Raw genomic sequence first — 27,910 nt, 5'->3', positions numbered from 1 at the left:
CTTAGGGCGTGGCCCAAAATTACTAAGAGAAACTCTTTATCTCTAGTTTAAAATAATTTAAAGTCTAGGTGTTCAGCCCTACCAAGCACTAATCTGTCATAGAATTTTTAATCTTTTCTTACTATTTAACCCTCTCTTTTATATCGTTTCTGGTTCTGCCACTGCTTTAAAAGGTTACATATAAAGGATACTGGTATATGCACACGTGACCTCTTGTAATAATCATAAAAGAGAAAAAAAAGAGAGAGAAAAAGCAGGAGAGAGAAAAAACAGACCTACGATATAAACAATGATTACATCTTAAATTCTTAATTAAGGTGTCCATGTATTACTCTGATTTGAAATTACGTTGAAGCTCGACGTGGCTTTTTCTATGACTTTGTTTCTAATTTTTCTAAACAAATTTTATAGCTCTTGTTTTGCCTTTTATCTTTCTCCTCCTCCTCTGTCGCCACCGCCACCGCCGCCGCCTCCTCTTCCTCCCTCTCCCTCTCCCTCTCCACCACCACCACCGCCACCTCCACCAAAGTGCTTCTTTAACTTAAGCAGCCCTATTGCGGCATAGAACACCTCGTCCCTAGGGATCACAGTATTTCTTTCCTTGATCATTGGCTCAACACACTCACCGCCACCATTGGCTAGCTTGTCCTCTGCGATCGTCCTCTTGGACTTGATTGGCTCAGCACACGTACCGCCGTCATCTGCCAGCTTATCCATGTGCCCTTGCCCTGTCTCCGTCTCCTGGACCCGCGGCGCCTCGTCGGGTTCGTCGTCGGCGGCTTGCCGTCGTTCCGGCTCCAGCAGATCGTTCTCGTAGTGCAGCAGGACCAGGCCCAAGGAGCCATCAGGGTGACCACTGTCCACAATGACGGGGACCTTCTCCTCCTTTCCTCCCTTCCCTTGGCGCAGCTCGTATCGATTGTGCAGTTTCCGAGACCGGAAGCACCATAGCTCGACGCGGATACCCACGCCCAGGCCGTTGTCGTTGACGTACGCTTTCCATCCGGTGATGAAGCGGTAGCCGGAGTTGGACGCGAGGTACTTGCACGTGAGGCTGTAGCTCCGCCCGGCGCGGTCGAACGCGGCGACGAGCAGCCCGGTCCTGTCCTCGACGAACCGCATCTCCGTCTCGGTGAAGACGCCGCCGGTGACCTGCGACGGCGACTCGCGCTTGCACGAGAAGAGCAGGCGCGCCTGCTCCCGGTTCACGTCGCTCATCACCAGAGACTTTCCGATCAGGAACGACGGCTCTGTTGCGCCAAGTGCCTCGAGCCGCTCCCGCAGCGCGTCGGCGTCGGCGATGCCGGGGATCTGAGCAAAAGGGACCGGATGGCGCGGCTGCTCTCGCGTCGTGCCGGCGTCATTCTTCTCTCTCTTCTTCTTCTTCTTGGCCGCCGCCGCCGCGGCTCTTGCGTGTGTACTCCGGCCGTCCTCCATAGGGGCGTTCTAGCTGTATGGATGTCGCCACCACCCCCCAATTCCAATTGAATGAATTTATAAGTCGCAGAAGAAAAGAAGAAAAAACTAGATATTACATCGACTTAGAGTTTGTACAGGTTACTCACCGAGGAGCGAGGCCCAGGCCCAACTAAAGCGACCAACCGTCAGCGACTTGGCCCCACGGTGGCGGAGACCTCGAGCACCAGCAAAAGCAAAGCAACCACCACCACGTCCGGATCGTGGCGTTGCTGGCCTGGACTGGACGGCTGGACCGGGCTGGCAGGCAAAGGCAGGTTCAGACGCGACGGAGGCGTGCCCCACTCGACAACCCAGGCTATTCCTTTCCCCTCCCTTCCGTATTTCTCTTCGCCGTCCCGTGCCCCACCCGGACGCTAGTTGTTTTCTCGTCTCCCCAATTCCTTGCCCCGCTTCGTCGGTCGTCGCCTGCCCCAGAGAGCAGGAGCCGCCTCGTCCCTCCCGGCCCCGCCCCCGCCCCCCGATCCCGTCCGTCGCCATGAATCCCGAGTAGTAAGTTCCTCCTCCCTCCTCTCCGTCTCCAATCGTGCTGCCGTTTCCGATTCTGTCGGTGGCGGGCTCGTTGAATCTAGAGCGTGGTCGGGAAGGTAGGGGAACCCGCCGATCTCTCCGCCGGCCGCCCGGGCGGGTCGTTCGGTCGCCGATTCGGGTCCCGATCGTGGGTTTTTAGAGGGTCTTCCTTGCTCCTTTGCTTGTGGTAGTTGCCGCGGTGCGTGGACTCTTTAGCTTCGTCGGTCGGTCCCCATGCCAGAAATAGCAGATTGTTGGGTGCGCCGTTCCCGGTAGCCTAGGAACGACCTAGATTCGTGCATGTTCCCGGCGTTTGGAGGGACTACTATTTTGTTTTTACTCTTTGCTTTGTCATTTGGATGTGTTCACCAAGTTCGTTGCAGGGCGTGTCCGCTTGTGGGCAGGAGCCGTGATGATGTGATGAGATGTAGATGCGTGCCTTATGATTTCTAACGGCATGCTCTTGCTATTGTGCAGCGACTACCTCTTCAAGCTGCTCCTCATCGGGGACTCAGGTGTTGGGAAGTCTTGCCTGCTGCTGAGGTTTGCGGTGAGGATTTCTTGTTTTTCCCTTTCACCACATATGAGGAAGCAGGGTCTTCTGTTTTAACTTGGATGCATTCTCCATGACAACACTGGGAGGAAAATGTCTTGTCCATATACCTAGGAAGTGTCTTTTGTTTAGTTTCGATGATGCATCTTCTACCAGGGTAGATGAAATGCTGTTCTCCAAGGCATGGTGTCTGACTCACACTCATGTCAAATGATTTCTGATATGATATAGGCATGGTTACCATTACTTGTTATGATTGGCCCCTTTGCATACATTTGGCAACCCGGTTCCTGGCTGGATATATAGTTTACTTATATACAAATGTTGCTTTGGTCCAGTTACCAAATATTGACCTGTCTACTTTGGAAAAACAGTCAAGTTTCAATTTCTTATATCAGTTACATTATTTCGTCGAATTGAACTTTTTAGTAGAAAATTAGAAAGTATGCAGAATCCAGCAGGTGCTAATATATTTTTGCTTGAGTTGCCATCTTACATACTCTCAAATCGCAATTATTTTTCAGCATGAAATTTAACCATAAGAGCATTCTAATACAGTACCACTATTTATGGAATGGTGTTTAAAAACAGCTGTATTCCTGATTTTCTGTTGGGCACCATCCCTCCTAATAAGTGCTTGTTATGCTCATCTGTTTTAATGTGAGGATCTTTCTTATCATTTACTTTACAGGATGATTCATACCTGGAGAGCTACATCAGTACTATTGGAGTTGATTTTGTAAGTTGGTTTCTCAATGAGATGAGATAAAACAAAGCTGATTCCCTCTGTAGTGTACCATTGCTTGCATGCCTTGCTAGTTGTTACTCATGTATGACCTTTTTTCTTCCCTGTCTGCTAGAAAATCCGCACCGTTGAGCAAGATGGGAAGACAATAAAGCTGCAGATTGTAAGTAATCAACTGTAGTGAAGGTTACATTTTATGACCGTTAGAAGCTTTGACACTGATGTTTCTTCACATTCTTCTGATTTAGTGGGATACTGCTGGCCAAGAGCGCTTTAGGACCATCACAAGCAGCTACTATCGTGGAGCTCATGGCATTATTGTGAGCTTTCTTTTTCTTTGTTCCTTTTTGTTTTTCTTTCTGTATCTGTTATTATCTCATCTTGATTAATTTGGGTCTTTTTAACCTTGTTGTTTTTCTATAGGTCGTGTATGATGTAACTGACCAGGAGAGCTTTAACAATGTCAAGCAGTGGCTGAATGAAATTGACAGGTATGCCAGTGAAAATGTGAACAAGCTTTTGGTGGGGAACAAGTGTGATCTGGCTGAGAACAGAGTAGTTTCTTATGAGGCTGGCAAGGTAACATTTTCTCTGCATTAATTACCTTTACTGGACATGCTGCTTTCAACCTGGATGATAGTTAAATGGCTGCATGTTGCTTGTCATCACAGGCCCTTGCTGATGAGATCGGAATACCCTTCCTTGAGACTAGTGCCAAGGATGCAACAAATGTGGAGAAGGCATTCATGACCATGGCAGGGGAGATAAAGAACAGGTAACAGCATCCTTTGTGTTGTAGACTTTTTGTGTGGCAGCAGTTTCTCATTCCTTTTGGAGTCATCAAGTATAGTATGTCAACATATGGAGACCCTTTTTCATTTGTGGACTGAGTAGTGAGTACACACAAAGAACACTGGAACATAATATTGCAAATGATTCAAAGTGAATAATAAGCCATGAATAAGCATGGTCACTAGTGTTGCTATTGTTCATCTGCATATGGGAGCAACTAATAGATCTTCGTTCTCCTTTTTGTTGAATAGGATGGCAAGTCAACCGGCTGCAAGTGGTGCTAGCAGGCCTGCAACTGTGCAAATGCGGGGTCAGCCTGTTTCTCAGCAAAGCAGCTGCTGCTCTTGATTGTCTATCTAGATCACAATAGTGTGATTGTGCAGCAAGCAAAACTTAAATTGGTTGCTCTATCCCTGTACATTAAGCCTATCACTATCCAAAAAAACTCAGTGTTATCTGTCGGATATTGGAAGTCTGTCTACTGACTGCAACGCTTAAGCAGATTATGTGGCCTGTTTTAACTTCCTGTTCTTATTCCAGTGTTCATGTGATGTTGGATGAAACCGTTTCTCATTTTAGCACTTATGAGCTAATGATGTGTGAAGAGCTACTACCTATACACATCGCATATTACCATTTCCAACCCCCAAATAAAAAAAATGTATAGTTTTCTTAGATGTTGGAAAACAAATTGCTGCAAGCGAATGTGGTGTCACAAGCGCCCGGTGAATGTTGTCGGATGTACACGAAAGTTGAAACACCGTGCCGGTGAATGCTGAGCTCACCAGTCACTACTTTTAGACACGGAATAGTGTTTTTTTAATCAGCAATAGCTGCAGAAATGATCAGCCGAAAAGAGAAGTGGCGAACTTTTTAGACAAGGAATAGTGTTTTTTAAATCAGCATTAGCTGCAGAAATGATAAGCCGAATAGAGAAGTGGCTGATGCTGATGCTCAGAATCTAAATGACTGTTAAGCCCGTGCTGCTCAGAATTTAAACACGTACACGACTGATCCTAGGAAAAATATTCAGCGCAGACCCTCTACTAGATCAATTGTGTAACACTTTAGAAAAACATAGTTGGAGTTTTCACGAAAATTAAAATGGCCTTACTATTCTCCATGTGCAAACACACGCCTATCTCCTCGCACACCTCCTTCCTCTTATCTTGTTCCTACCGTGCTTGACCCCACGCCGCACCCCCTACTCCTCGGCTTAATGACGCCGCCCTCAACCCCCTCCAGATCCGGCAAGAGTGCACCCACCTCCCCCACCTACTATCGCTCAGCCGACCACCGCTCATGGTGACCTTCGTACCCCCACCCTCTCTCCCCACACGCTGTCATGAGCTCCGATGAAGTCTTTCTTGAGCTCCCGCCAAGGCGCCCTTGCTCCGACCTAGCTTGGCCCCCTCCACGGCCGCTAGGGCCCTAAATTACCTTGCTGCCGTCCCCACCACCTAGCCTGCCTGATTCCCTCGAGTCCCTTCTCTCCGCCAAAATTGGGGAAGAAGGGGATGGTGTGGGCCACCGAAACCCTAGCCGCCGCCGGAGCTAGGAAAGAAGACAACGGACACGAGCAAGGGAGCACGAATCCGATGGCCGGGAGAGCACAAGCATGAATCGACGGTGGGTGCGGGTGTGCGCACCGAGCACCCAGATCCTGCACACTCAGAAGTAAGGGTTTCTGAAATTAAAATTATGCACATCCATAATGCATCTGTAGATATAGATTATCGCAAAATTACTGGCTTCGCACAACCAATCACACGAGTGAACCTATCATGTCGAACATTATCTGACCTAGCTGCATACGAGGTCCGAACAGCTTGTCTCACTGGAATGGCTGCCCACATGGTATTCTCCGAGTGCTCTCTCATGCCAAAGTATATGCCTCGACCTTATGCGATGTGTCAAAAAATCTGCACCGGTGATACCACAAAATTAGCACATTCAAGCATCTACACCGTAGAGACCAGCATCAACACTAGAGATGCCTGGTGAGTAAATGGACAGGCATGCTCAAAGCTGCAAGTAGTTGCACTAAGCCCTGAAATCGTTGCAATGACTGATTACATACAGCAACTTGCTACTTGCCTAAAACAACTAAATGTAGCCGGCAAATATGAGGGAATTTTATAAACAGCAACTTGCTACTTGCCTAAAACAACTAAAAGTTGCCAGCAAACATGAGAATTTTATAAGATGTATGTGAACAGGGCTGCTGCCATTTTTTCCTCCACTGTCAGATGAAGCCACAGCAACTGATGCCCCTCTTATTTCTTCCCACCTTTGGATGTTCGACCCTTATCTCACGGTGGGTAAGTTGTAATTGCCTAGTGCAGTTACAGATTACATCATGATATACTGATATAAATATGCCAGGCAACAAGCTTTTAGATAACATGGTAACTAATGTACAAAGAAAACCTAGCAAATGTATATGCCTGCCCCCATTCTATCTCTGCAATGCAAAACTGCCACAACTTCAGGTGGGGTTTTCCTGTCTCAACGGAAAGCTTAGTGCTTCATTGATCCTACTGAAAACGAGCCGAAGTGGGACGCACGCAACTGCTGGTCCGCCAGTTTTTGCAACTACAGGCTTCTGGTCTGCACACTCTCTCCGGCTGCCGGCGAAAGATGATAGCCTCCTCATTTTCCTCGGTGAAGATGCTGGTTTCTTGGTATGGGGCCGCCAAGACTTGTCCAAATCATGTTCTGAGGCCTTTTTACGTCCACTGGATTTAGATTTTGATCGTGGTGCATGTGAAGATCTTGCTTGCCGTGGTTCTGCAACTTTGCTCTTCAGTAAGGAGTCTAGACTGCCCTTCACAGGGTGGTGCTCATCTCTACTTGTTATGGGACAACTATCCTCCAAAACCTCCACGGTGACAGGATACCCCACAATTGGTTTACCTGTCCATTTACTCATGAGGGAAACAAGGGGCACATGATGACCCTTGTAGCTTCTTTGGACAGTCAGCTCAACATCATATAATCTATCTGTGCGTGCTCTCTTGGTTGGACTCGTTACAGGGCATCTTGGAGGTTTCAGATCAGGCCGCTGTCCAGGCGGTGGTAGTACTTGAAGCGGAACATAATTGGAGAATGATGTTGTGCCCTTCTCCGAGTTTGAATGGTTGCTTATAGTTTCAGAGGACTCATCATGCTCAGGAGTCGCATGTTGTGTATTATCCTCAAGTTCAGCAGGCCTAAAGACAGTACCTTCCGATTTTATAATCCCTTCACATTGCAGCAGCGAATTTATATCCCTCTTCTGGCTTTCTTTAGGTATCAAATTGACAGACGTTATGCTTTTCTTCTTGGAATTTCTATTATGTCGAGTTGAAGGTATGCCACCTATGCCACAGCCAGTACTTTGATTACCCAGTTTTGAAATTTGATCCTTTATGGATGCACAAGATCCATAAGTATCCAAATGGCCTGGAAAAAGTTACCAGAAAGATTAGGAAAAACGCTCAATATGCTAGTTCAGAGTGATAAAATCAGACATTCCCATCCATTTATATGTAAAACTTGCATCAAAATATGATGACAAATGACTAAGAAACTGCAGTCCAATTGGATAACCAATCATATTTGTATGCAAGAAACCTAAAAGAACTCTGCTGAACAAGAAAACAAGAAATTTTGCCAATAAGTGATTTGTCTAACACCACATGGCCTACTGACTTATCTAATTGGACACAGTTGAACACATGACTTGAACGCTTACGCAAACCTCATCTACTGTTATAACATGTTACATCCACAAATACTATTCCTGTGTGCATTCATGTAACTGACCTCTATAATTGGAGACACCTCTATAATTGGAGACAGTAGGTAAGGTTTGCTTAACATACAAACCATTTTTTCACCAAAAAAGAGAAAATGGTGCAACAAAAAAAAAAAGGAAAATAAAAATGGCAGACTTTTACCTTCCTGCAGAACATCACCCTCCAAAGTAACGGCATCAAGAAATCCATCACAATCAAGGCAGTCATCATTGAGAAATCCAGTCGTGCATGGGTCAGCATCCTTGAGAGTAACAGCATTTACAGAACCTTTATGATTGATGTGTGATGTATCTAATAATGTCTCCAAACTTGAAGTGCCTGAGCTGTAGGAACAGTTATTTACATCAGACGGAAAAATATTTTTTGCCCTACTTGATTCAAACAAATTGGGTATCTGGCCTCCTGGGTACTGACTAGAAGACTGGACTGAAGGGTCCCAATGATAATAAGTTCCAGACACTTCAGAATCTTCAGATAACATTGATAGAGGGCGATGCCTATCTTTCTTACTCAAACTATCATAGGACTGCCCGATACTGGACCGTTTCTTTTTTATGGATGACTGAGACTGCTTACCCTTTTTTATCCCATTGGCACTGGACAAATCATAGCCAAAGCTCGGTCCACTTTCAAAAAGAGGTACATCTGAAACAGGTCCTGCACCAGACTTCTGCTTGGGAACATTCTTTGTTCCAATTTCCCTAAGATCTCTCATACGCTGGAATCCTTGAACTGTATCATCCTCATGATCTTTATGTCCCTTCCGCTTCTTTCTTTTTGACGATGCATACCTAGTGCTTGAAGAGGATAAATTTTGTGGCTGTTTATACAGTGTCAAGGCTTGAGACGACTCTTGAGCTGAATTTTCTTCTATATCATACAGACTCTTTGCACCACGAGATTTTTTGCTGAGCCCATTTATATTTATAGACTTTGCAGAGCATATATTATGGGATGTACACATATCATTGGCAGCGTCCTCTTCAAGATCATCACAGTTATTTGGAAAGCGGGACCTTTCGATTTCAAGGGCATGCATAATGGCATCCTCTCTGCGAACATATCTCCCTTCAGTATGTGTCCTCTTTTGCTGGCGAGCTAGAACCTTGGCTTTTTCTATACATTCATCATATTCTCCACACCGAAATGACTTCACACGTTTAGATTTCTCAAGATTATACCAGTCACTGTGGCAAAGTCCAAAACAGCAAGTAAGATAGACATTTTCAGACTTAGGGTGCAGGTGAATACTTTAGTAAACTGATGATGTTCAGTGCTACAAACAGAAAATATCTGAAAATGCAATCGAAGAGTGATAAACATTAATTTACGCACTTGTTTGGGAAGTTCAAAGCAAATGTTGAAGCCTAAAACATGCATACAACTTCAAATGATCAGCTCACCAGAATGAATAAAAAATTCAAATCTAACTTCATATAGGGTAATATTTTCTTAGTATCAGCACAATTTTTAAACTACACAAAGACTTGGAGAGTATGTTCATGGATCAAATATACACCAAGAAAATAGATCAATCACTGTGCACACAATTTTAAACTCTGTTCTAATTTTAAGAAATGCATGATTTTTTGGGCCCCCAAGGCATACATAGAAAGGTAACCTTATCCTTATCGTCTAACAGATACTTGGGCCATGTACAGCGCAGAGATGCTTGAAAAGGCGCTTAAAAAAGAAGCTAATTTGTTTCTATACAAGCATCCTAACCTACAATGGAATAAATTAATTTTCCGTGCTAATCTGTAACCGTTTATTTTCATACTTAATCGAGCAGAGGTGCCGATCGCTTAACTTGACAGCAGACGCAAACTCAAGCGCCCTGTGAGCCTCCACCGTGGCGCCAAAAAACAAAAACACATGCAAGCGCCGGTGCAAGCACCTGCGCTGCACGTACCCTTATGATACCTATACCACTCTCTAGGTTCAGGCAACAGGGGGTTACGTTCAGTTGATGCTGCCACCATGGGTAACAAGAACAACATCTGGAGCTAAAGGTAAGCACCTCCATCTAGATATGGATGCAAACATCCAGAAAAAATATATATTTCAGCAATAATGATTTGCTTGAGGTAGCTATACACTTCGTGGAAGCCCTAAGATCAATCCAACAAAAAATTGTACCTAAAACAAAAGTTCCACCCAAAAAATTGTTCCCTGCCCAACTTGAGAGTGAACACAACATGAGAGAGTGATCCAATGACCATTAGACCAAGGACAAATAGTAGCAGCAACGGATCATCGGAAGCCAGCGGAATCAAAGCATGAACAAGGAGCATAACAAAGTGATTACAGACGGCATCAGGGGGAAGTTGGGTTATCGGTAGGGCGAGGGTTTGTACGGACATGCTGCCGTCGGGGCGGCCGAGGAGCTTGATAGGCGTGCCGGCGGAGCGCGGCGGGATGACGATGTTCTCGGGAAGCTCGTCCATGCCCAGGATCCGGCCCGGCCACCAGGATCCGTTGCGGCGGCGCACCCAGACGAGCGCTCCGACCTCGGCGTCCGGCCCCGTCACGCCGCCGGGCCACTCCTCCTCCTCTCCAGCGCAGCTCCCCATCACCCTGTATGTCTGCAAACCCTATCTCACCACCACCATCGCCTCCCCTCTCGTTCCTCCCCCAACCAATCAAGTCAAGAAATCTGCTTTTCTTGCCAAGAGATCAGGAGGGGCCTTAGAAACCCAGGTACGGCTTGTTGGAGATGGCTCTGCGAGCCCGGGCGGCGGCGGCGACGACGGCTGCCTGGTGGAGACGGTGGTTCTCGGTGTGCAGGTGGGGAGAAGAAGTGGAAGGAGCGGAGGGGGCAGAGTCCGGGGAAGGAGGAAGAAGGGAGTGGGGGGTTAGGGGTGTGCGTTGGGCCGTTTTGGGTGCTCGCGGTGGAGCAAATGGGCTCAGACAGGACCAAAGCCCATTTTCAATTGTCACGACGGAGAAAGTCTACAGTCATGATTGGTCGGCTGGAGATCACCTGGCCTGGTCCATGGAATGCAAGATTAAGTTGTCTGTCCTAAATTATAACACTTCTTGGCAGATTCATAGCTTTTATAATATATTTAAATATAATATATATCTAGGTACATAGTAAAAACTATAAATCTAGAAAAACTAAAACATTCTATAATTTAAAACGGAAGGAGTATAGCTGAGCATAACCTGATTAATGCAAAATGGCTCTCGCGGTCGAGAAGATTCTATTTATGAGCAGTGCATATCGGGCGTTCAGCTATCATCCACAGTGAGGTAGCTCAGGGCTAGTTTGACGCTGACGTGGAAGTAACAGAAGGCAGAAAAATAGCTCGTTAGTGATAAAGTAGTAGCTAGGCTCGCATAGAAGCCAAGAAACCCTCACTCTCTCTCTCTCACACCGTTGACGGTCCTTAATGCTCACATTTAACCATCAACTAATCATGGAAAAGGATCCAAATGTAACCAACACCCAGACTTAGGGTTTTATCTGACAGAATTCCACGAGTTTTGGTGTTTGTCTATTTCTGCAGGGGGTTATCAGGAAATACGGAAGAAAGGCCCCACACGTCGGGTTTACATAGAGATATTAACGTGCCGCGCAATTTTCTATCATCTAGAAGACTCCAGAAGCCACGGGAACGAAGCGGAGGCCGAGAGGGCTCAGGCACAGGGCGCCCACCCTAGTCCTGAGGGCGCCCGTCCTGGAGTTCTGTCCAATCACGTCCAAACTCGCGGATCGTGCTCCACCGACCTAAAGGATCAAGGATAACCGTTCAATCAATGTCGGTTTGATCCAACGGCCCATATTCACTTGAAGGGACTATAAAACCAGACCCCCTGGCCCCTAGAGATCATACCTCTTCTACAGAATCAAAGCTAAGGTTTCAATTCTTCATCCAAGTAGAGAGGATCCCTCTAGTTCTTCTAGTTCTACCTCTAGTTCATCTAGTTCTAGTTCTAGTTCATCTAGTTCTAGTTCTAGTTCTAGTTCTAGTTAGTTCTAGTTGTAATTTAGAAAATAGGGAGAGAGAAGAGGAGAGCGGAGGAGGAGCCGGGTCTGTCGGATCTTCCTCAACATTGTACTTTTGCAGCAACTGGTTCGTTCTTCATCGTTCTCCAGGTTCTTCAATTCATAATTCCTGAGTTCTTTAATTACTTTTATTTACATTCAAGTTATTTATTGGATTTCCGCTTGCATCAAGTGCTCTAGTCTTTATAACGCTAGAGTAGTAATTAATAGATTAGACGTGGTGTTTAGTCTTGCAATTACCTGGAATTGCACCCAATCCTACGGATTGTTGTGGTAGCCTTAGAGTAGTGACAACCCTAACGGTCGACGTATTCCACCACGTTCGGATCGGTGTTTGTAGGACCGTAGTCAGACCTTCCTAGCCCCCTTCTCATCTCTTTCTGTGGTTAGTGCTCTGATGTCCCGATATAGATAATCTTGAAGTAATTCTTGATTCTTAGATCAACTAGAGAACTCTCAGGAAACTTCCTCTCTTCCCACCAAAAATAATTATATAGTTATCCTTGGGCGATCTTGGATCTTAATTAGTACACTCACGTTCTTTGTGGAAAATCGATACTCTGGAATACTCCCGGATGAAGGCTACATCGGTATCCGTGCGCTTGTGGATTTTTCTGTTTGCGTTTAAAATACCTAACATGCTTTCTGGCGCCGTTGCCGGGGAACGGTAGCTGTGCTAGTTTCGAACCAAGTCGTCCGTGTATCCTTTTTCTTTTCCTTTTTTACCACACTCAACTTATCATTTTCACCATACCATATGGATTTCACTCTAAGCATTAATGAGCATGGAATTTATTTTATAGCCACTTCATTTACTCCATGCTCATATGCAACATCTTCACAATCCATTGGTCTCTCCAACATCACCACATTCGAGATCTCCAACCCCCTCTTCCTTTCTATTCATAAAAACTTTAAAAGGGCGGTTGTCGATGCATATGTCTATATTAAATATTGCAGATCTCGTTGAGTTGATCTTGATATAGGTCAGCGTTGGAGGGGAAACCACTTCGCCGACTTAAATTAATGGTTTCCCAAGGACAAGCTTAGTGTCCTAAAACAAGCACTGATCAGATTGTAACATAAGCTTTGAATTATTTGCAACATTGCCTTGTGTATTGAGCATATAAAGATAATTGTAGAAAAATTCCTTCGAGTATTCTTGTCACTAACCTTTCCAGGATTGGAGCAAGAAGATCGAATGAATGACAAGCACAAGGTATGTCCAACCAATCATCATACAACATTGAATTAAATTCATCCAAACTTGAATTTTGCAAAATTCAAGCTTGGGGAGTACTTTACATAAAAACATCCTCTGCCATGTTGCTATGTTGGTTGTCCCTACCTTTGAGACATGCTCAATTTGTTAAATACTAATCACACTACTTCATCCCCACTTGAGTAGATCTCTATAAATGCTCTCATGCTACCTTTATTAGCTTTAGTATATGTCTAGGTTTGTAGTAGTTTCATTTATCTCTTAATTAAGCATGGTGCTTAGTTTAGGGATGATGATCTTACTTCCAAAGGATTTTAAATTAAGCATGATGCTTAGGTTAAAGTGCCCTCCTAAATCAAATTAGACATGGTGTCTAGGTTGATTTTTGAGCCGATAGTATGCTATAGTAGATATTGGATATTTTGTTGGACTAACCCCTGCAGGAAAACTTTCAATATCGACCTGGGAAGTCCTGAGATAAACTCACATTGGAGACAAAGAGAGAGACACATGAAGTTTAACAATTTACACAAGGAAGGCATAGCTCACAAGAGATGATCCATGGAGGGTGCCTCAAACACGATACACACCCATTACGAATGGGAAGCTTCCACAAGGTGATACTGTACCATCATTCTTCAAGTAAGGTAACATCTTAAGGTACTTGACTATCACTTCTATAAGCTTCTCCTTTGTTCTGACATTCACATGAATAAAAGAGACAAACATGTATGATCTACAACTCTAGATTAACCAACCCAATCGATTCAATATATTTAGTCCTTTAATCTTTGTTTATAGTACTACCTTCATGATCCCACACTCCTAATCATATAAGCTAAAATGTTGCACATTCAATCTCTGGAAGATATAAACAAAACATAAGTATAGATAGATTATCTTTCCATTAGGTTGAGCAATCTGATCTGACAAATGTTTTAAATGCTACACTCATGATCTTATTATCCATCAACTTTGTCTTGCTCACTATGCTTAAGGTTAGAGAAGAACAAATACACTTTTGGTTCTGTTGGTGTTTTCCACCAACAGGGCCCATGCACTTGATCTCTGCCTTGTCTCTATGAGCAGGTACACTTCGAGCAAAATATGAAGGACTTTTACAACTCCTAGATTCCACCAAGAGAAGAACCTAGATCTACGAGCACAAACACACTGGAGATACTGGACACTCAGGCAATCACTGCCCTAATATGCTTGAGGACGTAAACTACATTAACAACAACAACTACTACTACAACCCTCCTCAACAAAATCAAGGTTGGAATCAATAGAGGCCTAACTACTCAGAGGCGATCCAGGACGCCCTGTCATCCCGATCTCCATCGGCATGGTGGACTTCCTAGAAGCACTCTGCGACTTTGGCTCCAGTGTCAACATTATACCCAGGGGAGGCCATTCCTGAACACCTCGGGAGCGGTCATCCACGCTAGTGCTGCCAAGATCAATTTCTACATCAAGGGGAAGAATGAGATGTTTTCCTTCAAGGACAAGACTGTACAAATCCCAGAGCAATTCCGACATGAACCAAGGAAGAGGACCAACAGGAGGAATATGAACAAGAAAATATGGACCGAGTCAGCTAAGATGGTCACTGCAGTTCAAGGAGGTCAAGATTGTCGATTTAAGTCACCGTTCCTGACCAAAAAGTACGACCCAAGTATGCCAAGCATCCAGTGCTCCATTAATGGATACAACTTGCAGAAGACGCTTTGTGACACCGGATTAGGCGTCAACATAATGGCCGCAGTCACCTATCAACTTCCGTTCGGAATCATGCCCCTAAAACCAACATACATTCAGCTCCAGATGGTAGATCAGACATTCCGAAAGGTTATTGACATGGGAGAAGACGAGTACGATCCACCCATCATCATTGGGAGACAGTTCCTCAGTACCGTTAAAACAATCATCTACATTAGAACCGAAGAAGTCCACATGAACTTTCCCTCTGAGAAGGTACGCCGCTATTTTACTGACCCTAACTATATAGTTGAAGACTCTAAGCAGGTCAGGAGAAGAAGCAGACGACGCAACCGCAACCAGAGAAGGCAAAATCATCAAGGACGGATGGGTAGACTATGAAGGAGAAGTTGTAAGGTCTAAAGACATACAGCTTGAACAGAACTGTCCTGAGGAGACCGTAGCACCGAGTCAGGTGTGTAGAGAGAAGATAGTTATACATGAAGAGCAGGCGCCGCCGGAACCACTGACTACGCCATCCAGCTAATCCTAGGACGACTGAGGAAATGGAGAGTCCCGTTCGGAGGACTTAAAAACACTGAACGCCTTGCCAAGAGGTAAACTTGGTAGTTATCTTTTTTCCTTTCAATTATTTTAAAATAGTTTGCTTAGTTAATCAGATTCATATCATCTTGAAAAGAAAATAAAAATGTTAAAAATAGTAAGCCCCATGTGAGTATGCTCATGGCATAAAACCCATAAGTACATTCACTGTGGTGGCATAAAAATAAAATAAATATATTCCTGTCCTATGATCCTACTAAAGAGAGTAACATTTATTGAGGAGACTCAACATGATAAACGCTAAATATTTATGCTAACACTTAACTAGTTCCACAAAGCTTTGTTGTCTATTTGAGCTCCACAGAATTCGAGGATCAAAGAAGACTAACAGACGGAGGACATCCTAATCGCTGTCAGGGTGCTACCGACATTCGAATACACCTCCGCCACCTGCTAGCTACATCAGAAGAAATTACGTCAAAATCCAGCTTGGGGGAGAGCACCCCCATTTATCCAGCTAAGTGTTCTACTCACGTTTATATTTTACTCAAATAATAAAAAGATGCATAATCATAAAAACCCAAATAAAGATTTTGTGCTTATATATCTTTTCTTAGTTTGCTAAATAAATAAATAAATAAAGTTTGTTATGAACCCTCATGATAAGCTCTCACATGGAAATGATGGATAGTTGCTCTGCCATGACTAGTTCTCAAAAATTGAAATCTCTCTCAAGTTTAGGCATCACTGTTATGAATTAAGATTTGCTCTAAACCTGAACTTGTGGGGAGAGTACTTGATCTAAAGTCTAAGTTGTTAATGGATATGATATGGGAAGGTTGAGCTGCTATTTTTCTGTTCCTAGAGATGCTAGAATTCTGGAGAATTTTATCTATGAAAAAAATCTTTAAAATATCACATGATGAGTTCCTGTATGATGAGAGTTTAAATTCCTACCACAGCCATATATACATGCTTGCTAGACTTTGAGCCACACATTTACTTTTTACTGCTTATGAGCATTGAGTGTGGTCAAGCTGTGTAGACCCTTAGGAGCTTGTCATATGGTTAAATCAAGATTCACTTGCACGTTCACTCACACATGCTGCTTCTACTCCGGAAGTACGCATCCACATATATCCACCCATTTCCATCTCCAGAATCACCTAAAAATATTCTACTCCTAATCCGGGAGAGAATAGCCAAAAACATTTCTGTTTCCCCTGTGAAATAAATGCTCAAGTTATCTTGGTTACTGCCACTTGCTACATTATTTTATGATATGAGTGCTCTCTAAAAAAATAATAAAGAAAAAAAAAGAAAGAATACGAGGAAATAAAAAGGGGCAAGTGCCCGGAACCTCGAAAGAAAAGAAAAAAAAGTGAGATGAGAGGTAAAAATGGACAAGTGTCCGACAGTAGAATTAAGGGTACAAGATATCCACCTGAGAGAAAAGAAAAATAAAATATAGAGCATCTCATTCTCCTCAAAAAGTTTCAAAAGTGCAAGAAAGGTATGTATCCCCTCAAAAGAGCATAAGTAGAATTAGACTTTCACCATTGTTATCTCCATCATCACCATTATCACCATTCATTCGCCACACATGCACATCTTGATTTGACTTATTAACTTGTTCTTCTGGATCCATGGTTTGACTATGCAATAAATTTCTTGTAAGTATGTATTAGCTGTCTCCCACTTATGAGCTCCAGATATCAAAACCTTATTAGAGTAGGGTGAGAGACAGGGCAATGCCACTATGCCTCATACCAAAAATACCACATACTTTGAGAGAAGGCATACATCATTACTGCCTTGGTAAGGATCCAGAAATACCACAAAAGAGAGACTAGAGAGAGTCATACAAGGAATCTCTGAGTTTTATTTGAAAATCTGCAAAAAACTCCAGAGCTATAGTTAATCGAAGAACAAGAGACATGGCGCTTGACTAGACCGTTCTATCTTTTAACTGCTGTGACAGTTGCAAGCCCCATGGTGGAAGGTAAAATGAGTAAGTTTTAACAGTTTACCCTAACCTAGAGATGAGATCTTGTTTGAACGCATGTGTATCTTTAAGGCATGAAACCATTGCAGAAACTCTTGAGTTCATCTTTGCTCAGGGACGAGCAAAGGTTAAGCTTGGGGGAGCTTGTTGACGGTCCTTAATGCTCACATTTAACCATCAACTAATCATGGAAAAGGATCCAAATGCAACCAACACCCAGACTTAGGGTTTTATCTGACAGAATTCCACGAGTTTTGGTGTTTGTCTATTTCTGCAGGGGGTTATTAGGAAATACGGAAGAAAGGCCCACACGTCGGGTTTACATAGAGATATTAACGTGTCATGCAATTTTCTATCATCTAGAAGACTCCAGAAGCCACGGGAACGAAGCGGAGGCTGAGAGGGCTCAGGCACAGGGCGCCCGCCCTAGAGTTCTGTCCAATCACGTCCAAACTCGCGGATCGTGCTCCACCGACCTAAAGGATCAAGGATAACCGTTCAATCAATGTCGGTTTGATCCAACAACCCATATTCACTTGAATGGACTATAAAACCAGACCCCCTAGCCCCTGGAGATCATACCTCTTCTACAGAATCAAAGCTAGGGTTTCAATTCTTCATCCAAGTAGAGAGGATCCCTCTAGTTCTTCTAGTTCTACCTCTAGTTCATCTAGTTCTAGTTCTAGCTCATCTAGTTCTAGTTCTAGTTCCTCTAGTTCTAGTTCTAGTTCTAGTTAGTTCTAGTTGTAATCTAGAAAATAGGGAGAGTGAAGAGGAGAGCGGAGGAGGAGCCAGGTCTGTCGGATCTTCCTCAACATTGTACTTTTGCAGCAACTGGTTCGTTCTTCATCGTTCTCTAGGTTCTTCAATTTATAATTCCTGAGTTCTTTAATTACTTTTATTTACATTCAAGTTATTTATTGGATTCCCACTTGCATCAAGTGCTCTAGTCTTTATAACGCTAGAGTAGTAATTAATAGATTAGACGTGGTGTTTAGTCTTGCAATTACCTAGAATTGCACCCAATCCTACGGATTGTTGTGGTAGCCTTAGGGTAGTGACAGCCCTAACGGTCGACGTATTCCACCATGTTCGGATCGGTGTTTGTAGGACCGTAGTCAGACCTTCCTAGCCCCCTTCTCATCTCTTTCTGTGGTTAGTGCTCTGATGTCCCGATATAGATAATCTTGAAGTAATTCATGATTCTTAGATCAACTAGAGAACTCTCAGGAAACTTCCTCTCTTCCCACCAAAAATAATTATATAGTTATCCTTGGGCGATCTTGGATCTTAATTAGTACACTCACATTCTTTGTGGAAAATCGATACTCTGGAATACTCCCGGGTGAAAGCTACATCGGTATCCGTGCGCTTGCGGATTTTTCTATTTGCGTTTAAAATACCCAACACTCACACACACACACATCTCTCTCTATTTCTCTAAATCGGTTTTCGATTCTCGTACATTTTCTACCTTCTCTTGTGTACACATCAGCTAGCGATTCAAGAACATTGTTGGAAACGCCCTTAATGCGTGCACGAGGTGAGAAAGGAGCGAGCAACCAATCATTTTCTCACGCTGAGACATGATGGATGAAAACGAGAAACAAACAAATATGCATGCAAAAACCCTAGCTTGCTGGAGCAGGCTCCAAGATGCCATCGAGGCTTCATGGAAAGCTCAAATCAAACGAGGCAGGAAGGTATGAAATGGCACACTATATGCGAAATAGGAGAAAAGGCAAGTACGGAATTGTGGTCTTCAAGTTGGACATGAGCAAAGCATATGATAGGATGGAGTGCACCTTTTTTGAGAAAATCATGAGGAGGATGGGATTTGAGAAGTTGATTAGATTACTTATGATGTGTGTCACAACTGTATCATATAAGATTAAAGTCAATGGAGAGTATATTGAAACTATTTGGCCTAAGAGAGGCTTACGACAAAGAGACCCCCTATCCCCTTATTTGTTTATCATTTGTGCAGATTTCTTTTTTGCAGTAATGGAGGATATAGTCAGGGGGTATAATTGAGAGAGTAAGGATCTATCCTAGGGCACCATTTATCAGCCACCTCTTTTTTTGTTGTGACTCACTAATCTTCATCAAAGCATCGGTTTCAGGGGCTATGCATCTGCAACAGATTATATCCCTATATGAGAATGCTCCGGGCCAAATGATAAACAAGGATAAAACAACAGCTATGTTTAGAAAAAAAACACTCCAACACAAAGTGAAGTCTAGAATTTTGGTGGAGCTAGGAATTTCTCATACCGCAACTAATGACAGATACCTGGGGCTGCCTGTGCACATTGGAAATCAAGAGGAAGTCCTTTGAATACATTAAGCAAAAGGTGTAGACTAGAATACAGGGTTGGCAAGAGAAATTATTATTCAAAGCTTGGGAGGGAATTCTCATCAAAGCGGTAGCGCAAAGCGATCCCAACCTATGCTATGTCATGTTTTGATCTCACGAAAGGCTTATGTGAAAAACTCATGCTAGATTTTGGTGGAGCCGGCAAGACAAAATTAATAAGATTTACTGGATTGGCTGGCAAAAACTAACAAGATAAAAAAAGCTTGGAGGCTTGGGGTTCAGGGACCTCCATGCTTTCAATTTGGTTATGTTGGCCAGCAGGGGTGGCACCTCCTAACTCAACCAGATTCCCTATGCGCTAAAGTGTTACAAGCTAAGTATTTCCCCACAGATAACCTCCTTGAAATAAGAGTAAAAGTTGGTATCTCTTACACATGGTGGAGTATATTGAAGGGTATTGAGCTTCTAAAGGAAGGATTAATTTGGAGAATCGGTGATGGGACCAAAGTTAAAATATGGGAAGATCCTTGGATTCCAAGAGAAGGGTTTTACACCAAGATATGGGTCAATCCTACACAAAGTGGCTGATCTGATCTGATCAACCCAATCACAGAATATCTGTTCGCTTGGCTGAAAATACTGTTCGATGATTTGTTGTAAGAGAAAAACACTACTGCAAACAAAAGAAGATTCAAGCGTTATCCTTGCAATTCCTATATTTCAAGGCATGAGTTTTTTTGTGGCTTGGCATGTAGATCCTATGGGTCTCTTTTCTGTCAAATCTACGTATGCAACTGCGGTGAAAAGAAGGGACCATTTGAACCATGATGATGCTGAAAAGCATCTAGGCCCCTAATGAGTTTCGGTGATTAATGACAATGTTGATTACTATGACTAACGTGTGTTTTGCAGAGGCAAAGTCATTAGTGTTAGGTCATGGTAATAGGTACTCCATGGACAAGGACGTTCATGCCTACTTAGTAGTGGAAATTGTTTTGGTTTTTCAAAGGATGAGTGGACATCGTCAAAACTAGACTAGGTCTAAGTGCCATATGGTGAAGAAGGGCACTTAGAATAGTTTAGGACTTTGTTTTCCTTTGACCGTACTATTAAGAGGGGCACTAAATTAGTAGCTTGACCTAGGCAAGGCTTTAGGTTTAGGTGTGGTGCACACTTGGTAAACCTAGCACTAGGCAACTCAGAAATAGTCCTTAGATCAAGAGGAACAAACTTCATTCTAGAAATATCACGTTTCGACGAAGTTTTGGTGCCTAAGTAGGCACTAGACGCTATGTGAGTACGTCCGGTGAGGTTGACTTGAGTCAGAGTGGCTAGGTGCCTAGGGTTAGGCACCAGATGCTCACACCGGACTCATCGGGGAGTGTCTGGTCCTATACCCAGGGAGGTCTAAAGGTGACCAGGGCACCGGACGCTAGCACCGGACTCACCGGGTAGCGTCCGGTCCTAAACCCAGGGAGGGTGTAAGTTTTCCCTCACACCAGACGGTGTCACCGGACACTCAGATGTAGCGTCCGGTGCTCTGTTAGAAGAGAGTACAGTTAGCCGTTGTGTGTCACCGGACGCTCGGTGCAGTGCGTTCGGTGCAACATCAATAGCGTCCGGTGCTCCCGTTTTTAGTGTATAACGGTTGGCCGGCCCTTGGACTTGATGGGGAGTATTTATACTCCTCCACCTCATCCATGGGAGGTCTCTTGCCCATTTGATCAGTTGAGAATCACCTTGTGGTACAAGAGAGAAGCAAGAGCCTAGAGAGGATTGAGAATTGAGAGATTTCTTGTGAGAATCCTTCTCTAGTTGAGTTCCAAGAGTCAAGTGTGCATCCACCACTCTCTAGTGCCTTGTTTGGGTCAAGTGAGAGTTCTTTGCTTGTTACTCTTGGTGATCGCCATCACCTAGATGGTTCGGTGGTGATTGGAGGCACGAAGACCGCCCTGAGTTCTTGTGGGTGGCTCGTGTCAAGCTTGTAAGCGGTTGTGGGCGATTCACCGTGACGGAGTGTCGAAGAATCAGCCTATAGAGAGCCTTGGTCCTTGCACAGACCAAGGGGGAGTAAGACCCTTGCGCGGGTGCTCCAACGAGGACTAGTGGAGAGTGGCGACTCTCCGATACCTCGACAAAACATCACCGAGCCCATTCTTGCTCTGCTCCTTTACTTTCTAGCATTTACTTTGTGCAATTACTTTGAGCTTTTACATTCCTAGAATTGCCATGCTAAAATAGGATTGGAACTAGGTTGCAAAACTTTTATCCGTTAGCTCTCTAGTCACACTAGGCACAAGGGGTTGAATTGAAGCTTATAAGTTGCTTAAATTTTTAGAGAATCCCAATTCACCCCCCTCTTGGGCATCTTGATCCTTTCAATTGGTATCAAAGCCTAGTGCTCATTATTTAGGCTTCACCGCCTAGTGAAAAGATGTCTAACGGGGATGAACCGCCACCCATGTTCGATGGCGATGACTTCTCATATTGGAAAATACAGATGGAGTCATTCCTCGAGGCATGTGACACTAAGTGCCTAAAAGCCGCGACCGAAGGGTTTACCCCTCCAGCAAAAGACACCGCTCTTACTCCACAAGAGCAAGAGAACGAGAAGTGGAATGCAAAGGCCAAAAACCACATCTTTAGAGGTCTTTGCAAAGAGGTGTTTAACTGCGTAAGGAACCACAAAAACGCCAATGAGTTATGGAAGGAACTTTGTGCGCTCCATGAGGGATCAAAGAGTGAGCGTGAGGAACGCTTTCATCTTGTAATGAACAAGATTAGTACGTTTGAAATGCTTCCAAAAGAAAATGCTAATGAAATGTATTCTCGCTTGAATGTCATTGTAGAGGAGCTAAATGGACTTGGGCTCAATCAAGTGAGTCCGGCGGATGTGGCGAGGAAGATACTATGTGTTCTCCCCGTTGAGAAATACGGGCACATAGTAACCGTGCTTCATCAAGGTGATCTCTCAACCGCCACACCAACGTCTGTATTGGGGAAGATCAACGCTCATGAGATGTACATGCACATGAACCCCCAAGATGGCTCCTCATCAGCCAAGAAAGAGAAAAATGACTTGGCTCTCAAGGATTCTCACAAGGGCAAAGCCAAGAAGATTGAAGTTGAGTCATCAACTTCAAGTGATGATGATGCATCCATTGCCCTCTTGGTGAGAAGATCCACCAAGATGTGGAAGAAGCTAAACAAGAATGGAGTCAACTTTGACTCCAAGAAGAAGAAGTTCTTCACAAGTAGCAAGAGGAAGCCCATCTCCAAGATGGATTGCTACAATTGTGGTGATCTTGGTCATCTTGCTCACCAATGTCCCAAGCCCAAGAAGGATAAGTACAAGAAGAAGAACAAAGAGCAAGATGATTCAAGTGATGATGAAAAGAACGAAAAGAAGCCATACAAGAAGAAAGGTGGCAAGAAGAAGGAGTACCACAAGAAGAAGAATGGCAAGGCTTACATTGTTGGTGATTGGCTCACCGACATTGAAAGCACAAGTGGTGACTCCTCCGGCAACGAAAGTGATGATGAGAAGGTTGCCGCCATTGTGATTGATGCTTCATCACCATCATCTTCACCACCATCTACATCATCTACACACCTATGCCTCATGGCCAAGGGTGACCAAATGGTACAAAGTGAGGATGAGAGTAGTGAGAGTGATAGTGAGTATGAATCACCATCTTATGACAAACTTGTGCAATTGCTAAATAAGTACACTAAAGTCATAAGAAAGACTATAAGTGAAAATGACAAACTTGAACATGAAAATGAATCACTTCTAGCAAAGCTTAAGTCTAGTGATGAGCTTAGAGATCAAAATGAGATCATGACTACAAAGCTCAAGGAGCTCAAACTCTCTTTAAAAGAGCTCAAAGAAAAACATGATAAACTTGAGAGTGTTCATGATGAGCTTATCACTAGACATAGAGCTTTGAAGGAAGAGTTTACAACTCTAAAAGCAAACTATGATAATCTTGAGATAGCTTATGATCTTGCAATGAATGAAACACATGATGCTACTAACCATGTTGCTAAGCTTGTTGTAGCCACATCTTGTGATGACCTACTTGTGGAGAGCACTAGCAAATGTGTTGGTTGCAAAGGCAAGAATATGGTAGTGGCCGAGAGTGAGGACACTATCATGATCATGAAAGAAAATGCCAAGCTCAAGAAAAAATTGCAAGAGCAAGTCAAGCACAACACCATAGTGATTGAGTCACTTGATCAAGATAAGAAGCTTGCATATGAGAACAAGTTGCTCAAAGAAGAAAACCAATATCTCAAGCTTGGTTTGTTGTATGACAAGCAAGAAGAAGATGAGTCATTCATCTTGGAAGAGTTAGAGAGCAACAATGACCCAATCATCAAGAAGCTAACTCAAGAGAAATATAAGCTCAAGAAAGAGAAGTAGCATCTAACCAAGGGGCTAGCCAAGTTCACCAAAGGGAAGGACCTTCAAAGTGAACTATTTATGAACACCGTCATGAAGATGGACAAGAGTGGGATTGGCTATAAGGCTCACCAAAGCTAGCTTATCAAGTCACTTGCCACCCATGATCAATCAAGCAAGCCAAAGCCAAAGAGATGCTTTGAGTGTGGACAAGAGGGACACTTTGCTCATGAGTGTGAGGCACCATTACCACCACCCTTGCCCAAGCATGCTAGACCATTTGCCTTCAATGCTCACTATATTGTAAGGAAAGACAAGAGTGGGAAGGTCAAGGTTAGCTTCATGGGGCCGCCTAACAAGCTAAGGCCAAAGCAACTAGTAGTGAAGGTCAAGGGCCCTAAGCAAATGTGGGTCCCTAAATCTCAAGCTTGATCTCTTGTGTGTAGGTGAACTACAAGACCGGTGGATCACATTAGGTAATTGACAGTGGTTGCACTCAACATATGACCGGAGATCCCCGGATGTTCATCTCACTTGATAAAGATGTTGACAACCAAGAGAAGATCACATTTGGTGACAATTCAAAAGGGAAGGTCAAGGGACTAGGAAAGATTGCAATATCCAATGACAACTCCATCACCAATGTGCTCTATGTGTTATCTTTGAGTTTCAATTTGCTCTCAGTTGGACAACTTTGTGATCTTGGCTTCCAATTCCTATTCAAGAAAAAGGAAGTAATAGTGACCAAGGAAGATGACAATGAAATGGTATTCAAAGGCTTCCGACACAACAACTTATATGTAGTTGATTTCTCATCCAATGAAGTTGATGTGAAGACTTGCTTATTCACCAAGACCTCACTTGGGTGGTTGTGGCATAGAAGGTTAGCACATGTTGGAATGGGCACACTCAAGAAGTTGATGAAGAAGGAATTAATTAGAGGTTTGAAGGATGTGATCTTTGAGAAGGACAAGCTTTGTAGTGCATGTCAAGCCGGCAAGCAAGTTGCAAACACCCATCCAACCAAGGCCTATCTCTCTACTTCAAGAGTGCTTAAGCTACTCCACATGGACTTATTTGGACCAACCACATATGCTAGTCTTGGAGGCAACAAATATTGCTTGGTCATAGTTGATGATTACTCCCGGTATACTTGGACATTCTTCTTGCAAGACAAGGCCGAAGTTGCATCAATATTCAAGAAGTTTGCAAAGAATGCCCAAAATCAATTTGATGTCAAGATCAAAAAGATTAGAATTGATAATGGCAAGGAGTTTGACAACACCAACATAGAAGAATATTGTGATGATGTTGGGATCAAACATGAGTTCTCCTCAACATACACACCACAACAAAATGGGGTAGTAGAAAGAAAGAACCGGACATTGATCACCTTGGCAAGAACAATGCTTGATGAGTACAACACTTCCGAGAAGATGTGGGCTGAGGCAATCAACACTGCATGCTATGCTTCAAACTGGCTCTTTCCTCACAAGTTCTTAGAGAAGACACCATATGAGTTGCTCAATGGGAAGAAGCCCGATGTCTCATTCTTTAGAGTGTTTGGGTGCAAGTGCTACATCTACAAGAAACGCCAACACTTGGGCAAGTTCCAAAGGAGATGTGACATTGGCTACTTGGTTGGCTATTCATCAAAGTCCAAGGCATATAGGGTCTTTAACCATGCCACAAACATGGTTGAAGAAACATTTGATGTTGAATTTGATGAAACTAATGGCTCCCAAGGAGCAAGTGATAATCTTTATGATGTAGGTGGTGAACCATTTGAGGGATGCCATGAAGAACATGCCGGTGGGGGACATCAAGCCAAAAGAAGATGATGATGTGCAAATCATTGATCCACCATCCACCTCACATGTGCCACAAGATGAAGATAAGGATGTGAGAGATGCTCATGAAGACACTCAAGTCACTCATGAGCAAGCGGTGGCACAAGCACAAGATATTGATGCTCCCCAAGCAACCCTTCAAGTGGCACCAAGAAGATCATCACACCTCCTCCAATATCACTCTCAAGATCTCATCATCGGGAGTCCATCATGTGGTGTAACTACACGCTCTAGACATGCTTCATTTATTGAACTTCACGCTTTTGTGTCTCTTGAAGATGAACCATAGACCATAGAGGAAGCTCTTCGTGATGCGGATTGGATCATTGCCATGCAAGAGGAATTGAACAACTTCTCTCACAACCAAGTGTGGACACTTGAAGAGTGACCCAAAGATGCAAGAGTGATTGGAACAAAGTGGGTCTTCCGGAACAAGAAAGATGATCAAGGCAAGGTGGTGCGCAACAAGGCAAGGCTCGTGGCAAAGGGCTTTTTACAAGTGGAAGGTCTTGACTTTGGTGAAACCTTTGCACCAGTGGCAAGACTTGAAGCTATCCGTATCCTACTTGCATATGCATCTAGTCATGATATCAAGTTATTTCAAATGGATGTGAAAAGTGCCTTTTTAAATGGTTATATTAATGAGCTTGTCTATGTTGAGCAACCCCCCAGTTTTGAAGACCCTAGGTACCCCAAGCATGTCTACCGATTGTCCAAAGCACTCTATGGTCTCAAGCAAGCTCCTAGAGCTTGGTATGAGAGGCTTAGGGACTTCCTCATTAAGAAGGGCTTCAAGATTGGGAAAGTTGACACAACACTCTTCATAAAGAAAATGAATGGGGAAATCTTCATTTGCCAAGTTTATGTTGATGATATTATTTTTGGCTCCACTAATGAAGATATTTGCAAGGAATTTGGTGATTTGATGTCCATGATTGGCGAGCTATCCTTCTTCCTAGGATTTGAAGTGAAGCAAATGAAGGAAGAGGTCTTCATCTCTCAAGAGAAGTACACACAAGATCTTCTCAAGAGGTTCAAGATGATGGATTGTGTAACACCCTAGGTGTTAAGCATGCACTTAGTCTCACCAAAGCCATGCATAAGCATTCCATCAAGCATAAGCATCATGAGCATGACACTCTTGTCAAATTATGATTTGATGTGCTTCACTTCATGAGTTTAAATATGTTAAAAATATGATACTTGTTTCTAAAATAGTGAAATATTCAAATTAGGTTGCTTTAGGTGTAAGAAGAATTAAGAACATTTTTGTGCAGTTTTTGGAGCTATGGAAATTGAGAAAGGGAATTTATACAAAAATATCCAAAAAGAATTTATTTAAAACCTAGAACTGAGTTTTAACTTGTAATTCAAATTTTGTTTGGAATTTGGTCTTGCTTGTTAAAGCAAAGTGGTAGAGTTTTTGTTTTGGAACAACTTTGTTTTTGGGAGCAAGAGGTGAAAATGATTTTAAATTGGTCCAAATGAATTTAGAAAGAATTTGGAGAAAAGAAATTTCAAAAAAAAGGGAAAGGGGGCAGGCGCTGCTGGGCCGACCCGCCTCCCTTCTGGCCCAGCTGGGCAGCACGGCCCGCTCCCCCTCCCCTCTCTCCCGCGCGCGCGGCGCCCGCCTTGCTCCACCCGGCGCCGGCCACGTGGCGGCCGTACGCCGGCGTTGGACGCGCCGCGGCCGGCCTCCAACCCCCCCTGGTCGGGACGCCGGCGTAGGCTCCCAGGCCACTCCCTCCATCCTGTCTCCCCCGCGCCCTCCTTCTCCTTCCTCCTCCGCTCGAACCGCGCCGCAGCAGCCGCTCCTCCGCGCGCCATTGCCGGAGAGAGCTCCGCCGCTCGTCGCCGGCCACACCAGAGCCTCAAGCTCGACGCCGAGAGCACCAGGACACTCGCCGTCGCTAGGGTAAGCTCGTGCGAACGTTCTACCGAGGTGAGAGTCCGTCGAG

General features: G+C 43.9%; 2 protein-coding genes across 2 annotated transcripts; one reads left to right on the top strand and one right to left on the bottom strand.

Moving 5' to 3' along the window:
• Positions 1,809-4,639, top strand: LOC8078596 (ras-related protein RIC1). Its single transcript, XM_002457959.2, has 8 exons — positions 1,809-1,968; positions 2,464-2,536; positions 3,231-3,278; positions 3,400-3,447; positions 3,533-3,604; positions 3,708-3,863; positions 3,956-4,059; positions 4,328-4,639. The coding sequence occupies exons 1-8, from the start codon at positions 1,955-1,957 to the stop codon at positions 4,422-4,424; spliced, it is 612 nt and encodes a 203-aa protein (XP_002458004.1). The 5' UTR covers positions 1,809-1,954; the 3' UTR covers positions 4,425-4,639.
• On the bottom strand, positions 6,096-10,730 carry LOC8075013 (uncharacterized protein At1g51745). The gene is made up of 3 exons (XM_002455751.2): positions 10,238-10,730; positions 8,018-9,063; positions 6,096-7,520 (listed from the first exon to the last, which is right to left on the bottom strand). Exons 1-3 carry the CDS (start codon positions 10,447-10,449, stop codon positions 6,565-6,567), a joined length of 2,214 nt encoding a protein of 737 aa, XP_002455796.1. The 5' UTR covers positions 10,450-10,730; the 3' UTR covers positions 6,096-6,564.

The sequence above is a fragment of the Sorghum bicolor genome, chromosome 3 (assembly GCF_000003195.3).
Source record: "Sorghum bicolor cultivar BTx623 chromosome 3, Sorghum_bicolor_NCBIv3, whole genome shotgun sequence".
In the NCBI taxonomy this organism is placed as follows: Eukaryota; Viridiplantae; Streptophyta; class Magnoliopsida; order Poales; family Poaceae; genus Sorghum; species Sorghum bicolor.
Note: the sequence above shows the minus strand (reverse complement) of the source record. Positions and strands in the feature narration are given on the sequence as shown.

Bases quoted from the DNA above. Each gene is read 5' to 3' on its own strand.
- LOC8078596 (XM_002457959.2), top strand. The intron at 2,537-3,230 runs GTGAGGATTTCT...TTTACTTTACAG, and splicing joins GCCTGCTGCTGAGGTTTGCG to GATGATTCATACCTGGAGAG. The intron at 4,060-4,327 runs GTAACAGCATCC...TTTGTTGAATAG, and splicing joins GCAGGGGAGATAAAGAACAG to GATGGCAAGTCAACCGGCTG.
- LOC8075013 (XM_002455751.2), bottom strand. From the start codon at position 10,449: ATGGGGAGCTGCGCTGGAGAGGAGGAGGAGTGGCCCGGCGGCGTGACG. The intron at 9,064-10,237 runs GTCCGTACAAAC...ACTTTGCCACAG, and splicing joins GGCCGCCCCGACGGCAGCAT to TGACTGGTATAATCTTGAGA. The intron at 7,521-8,017 runs GTAAAAGTCTGC...AACTTTTTCCAG, and splicing joins GGGTGATGTTCTGCAGGAAG to GCCATTTGGATACTTATGGA.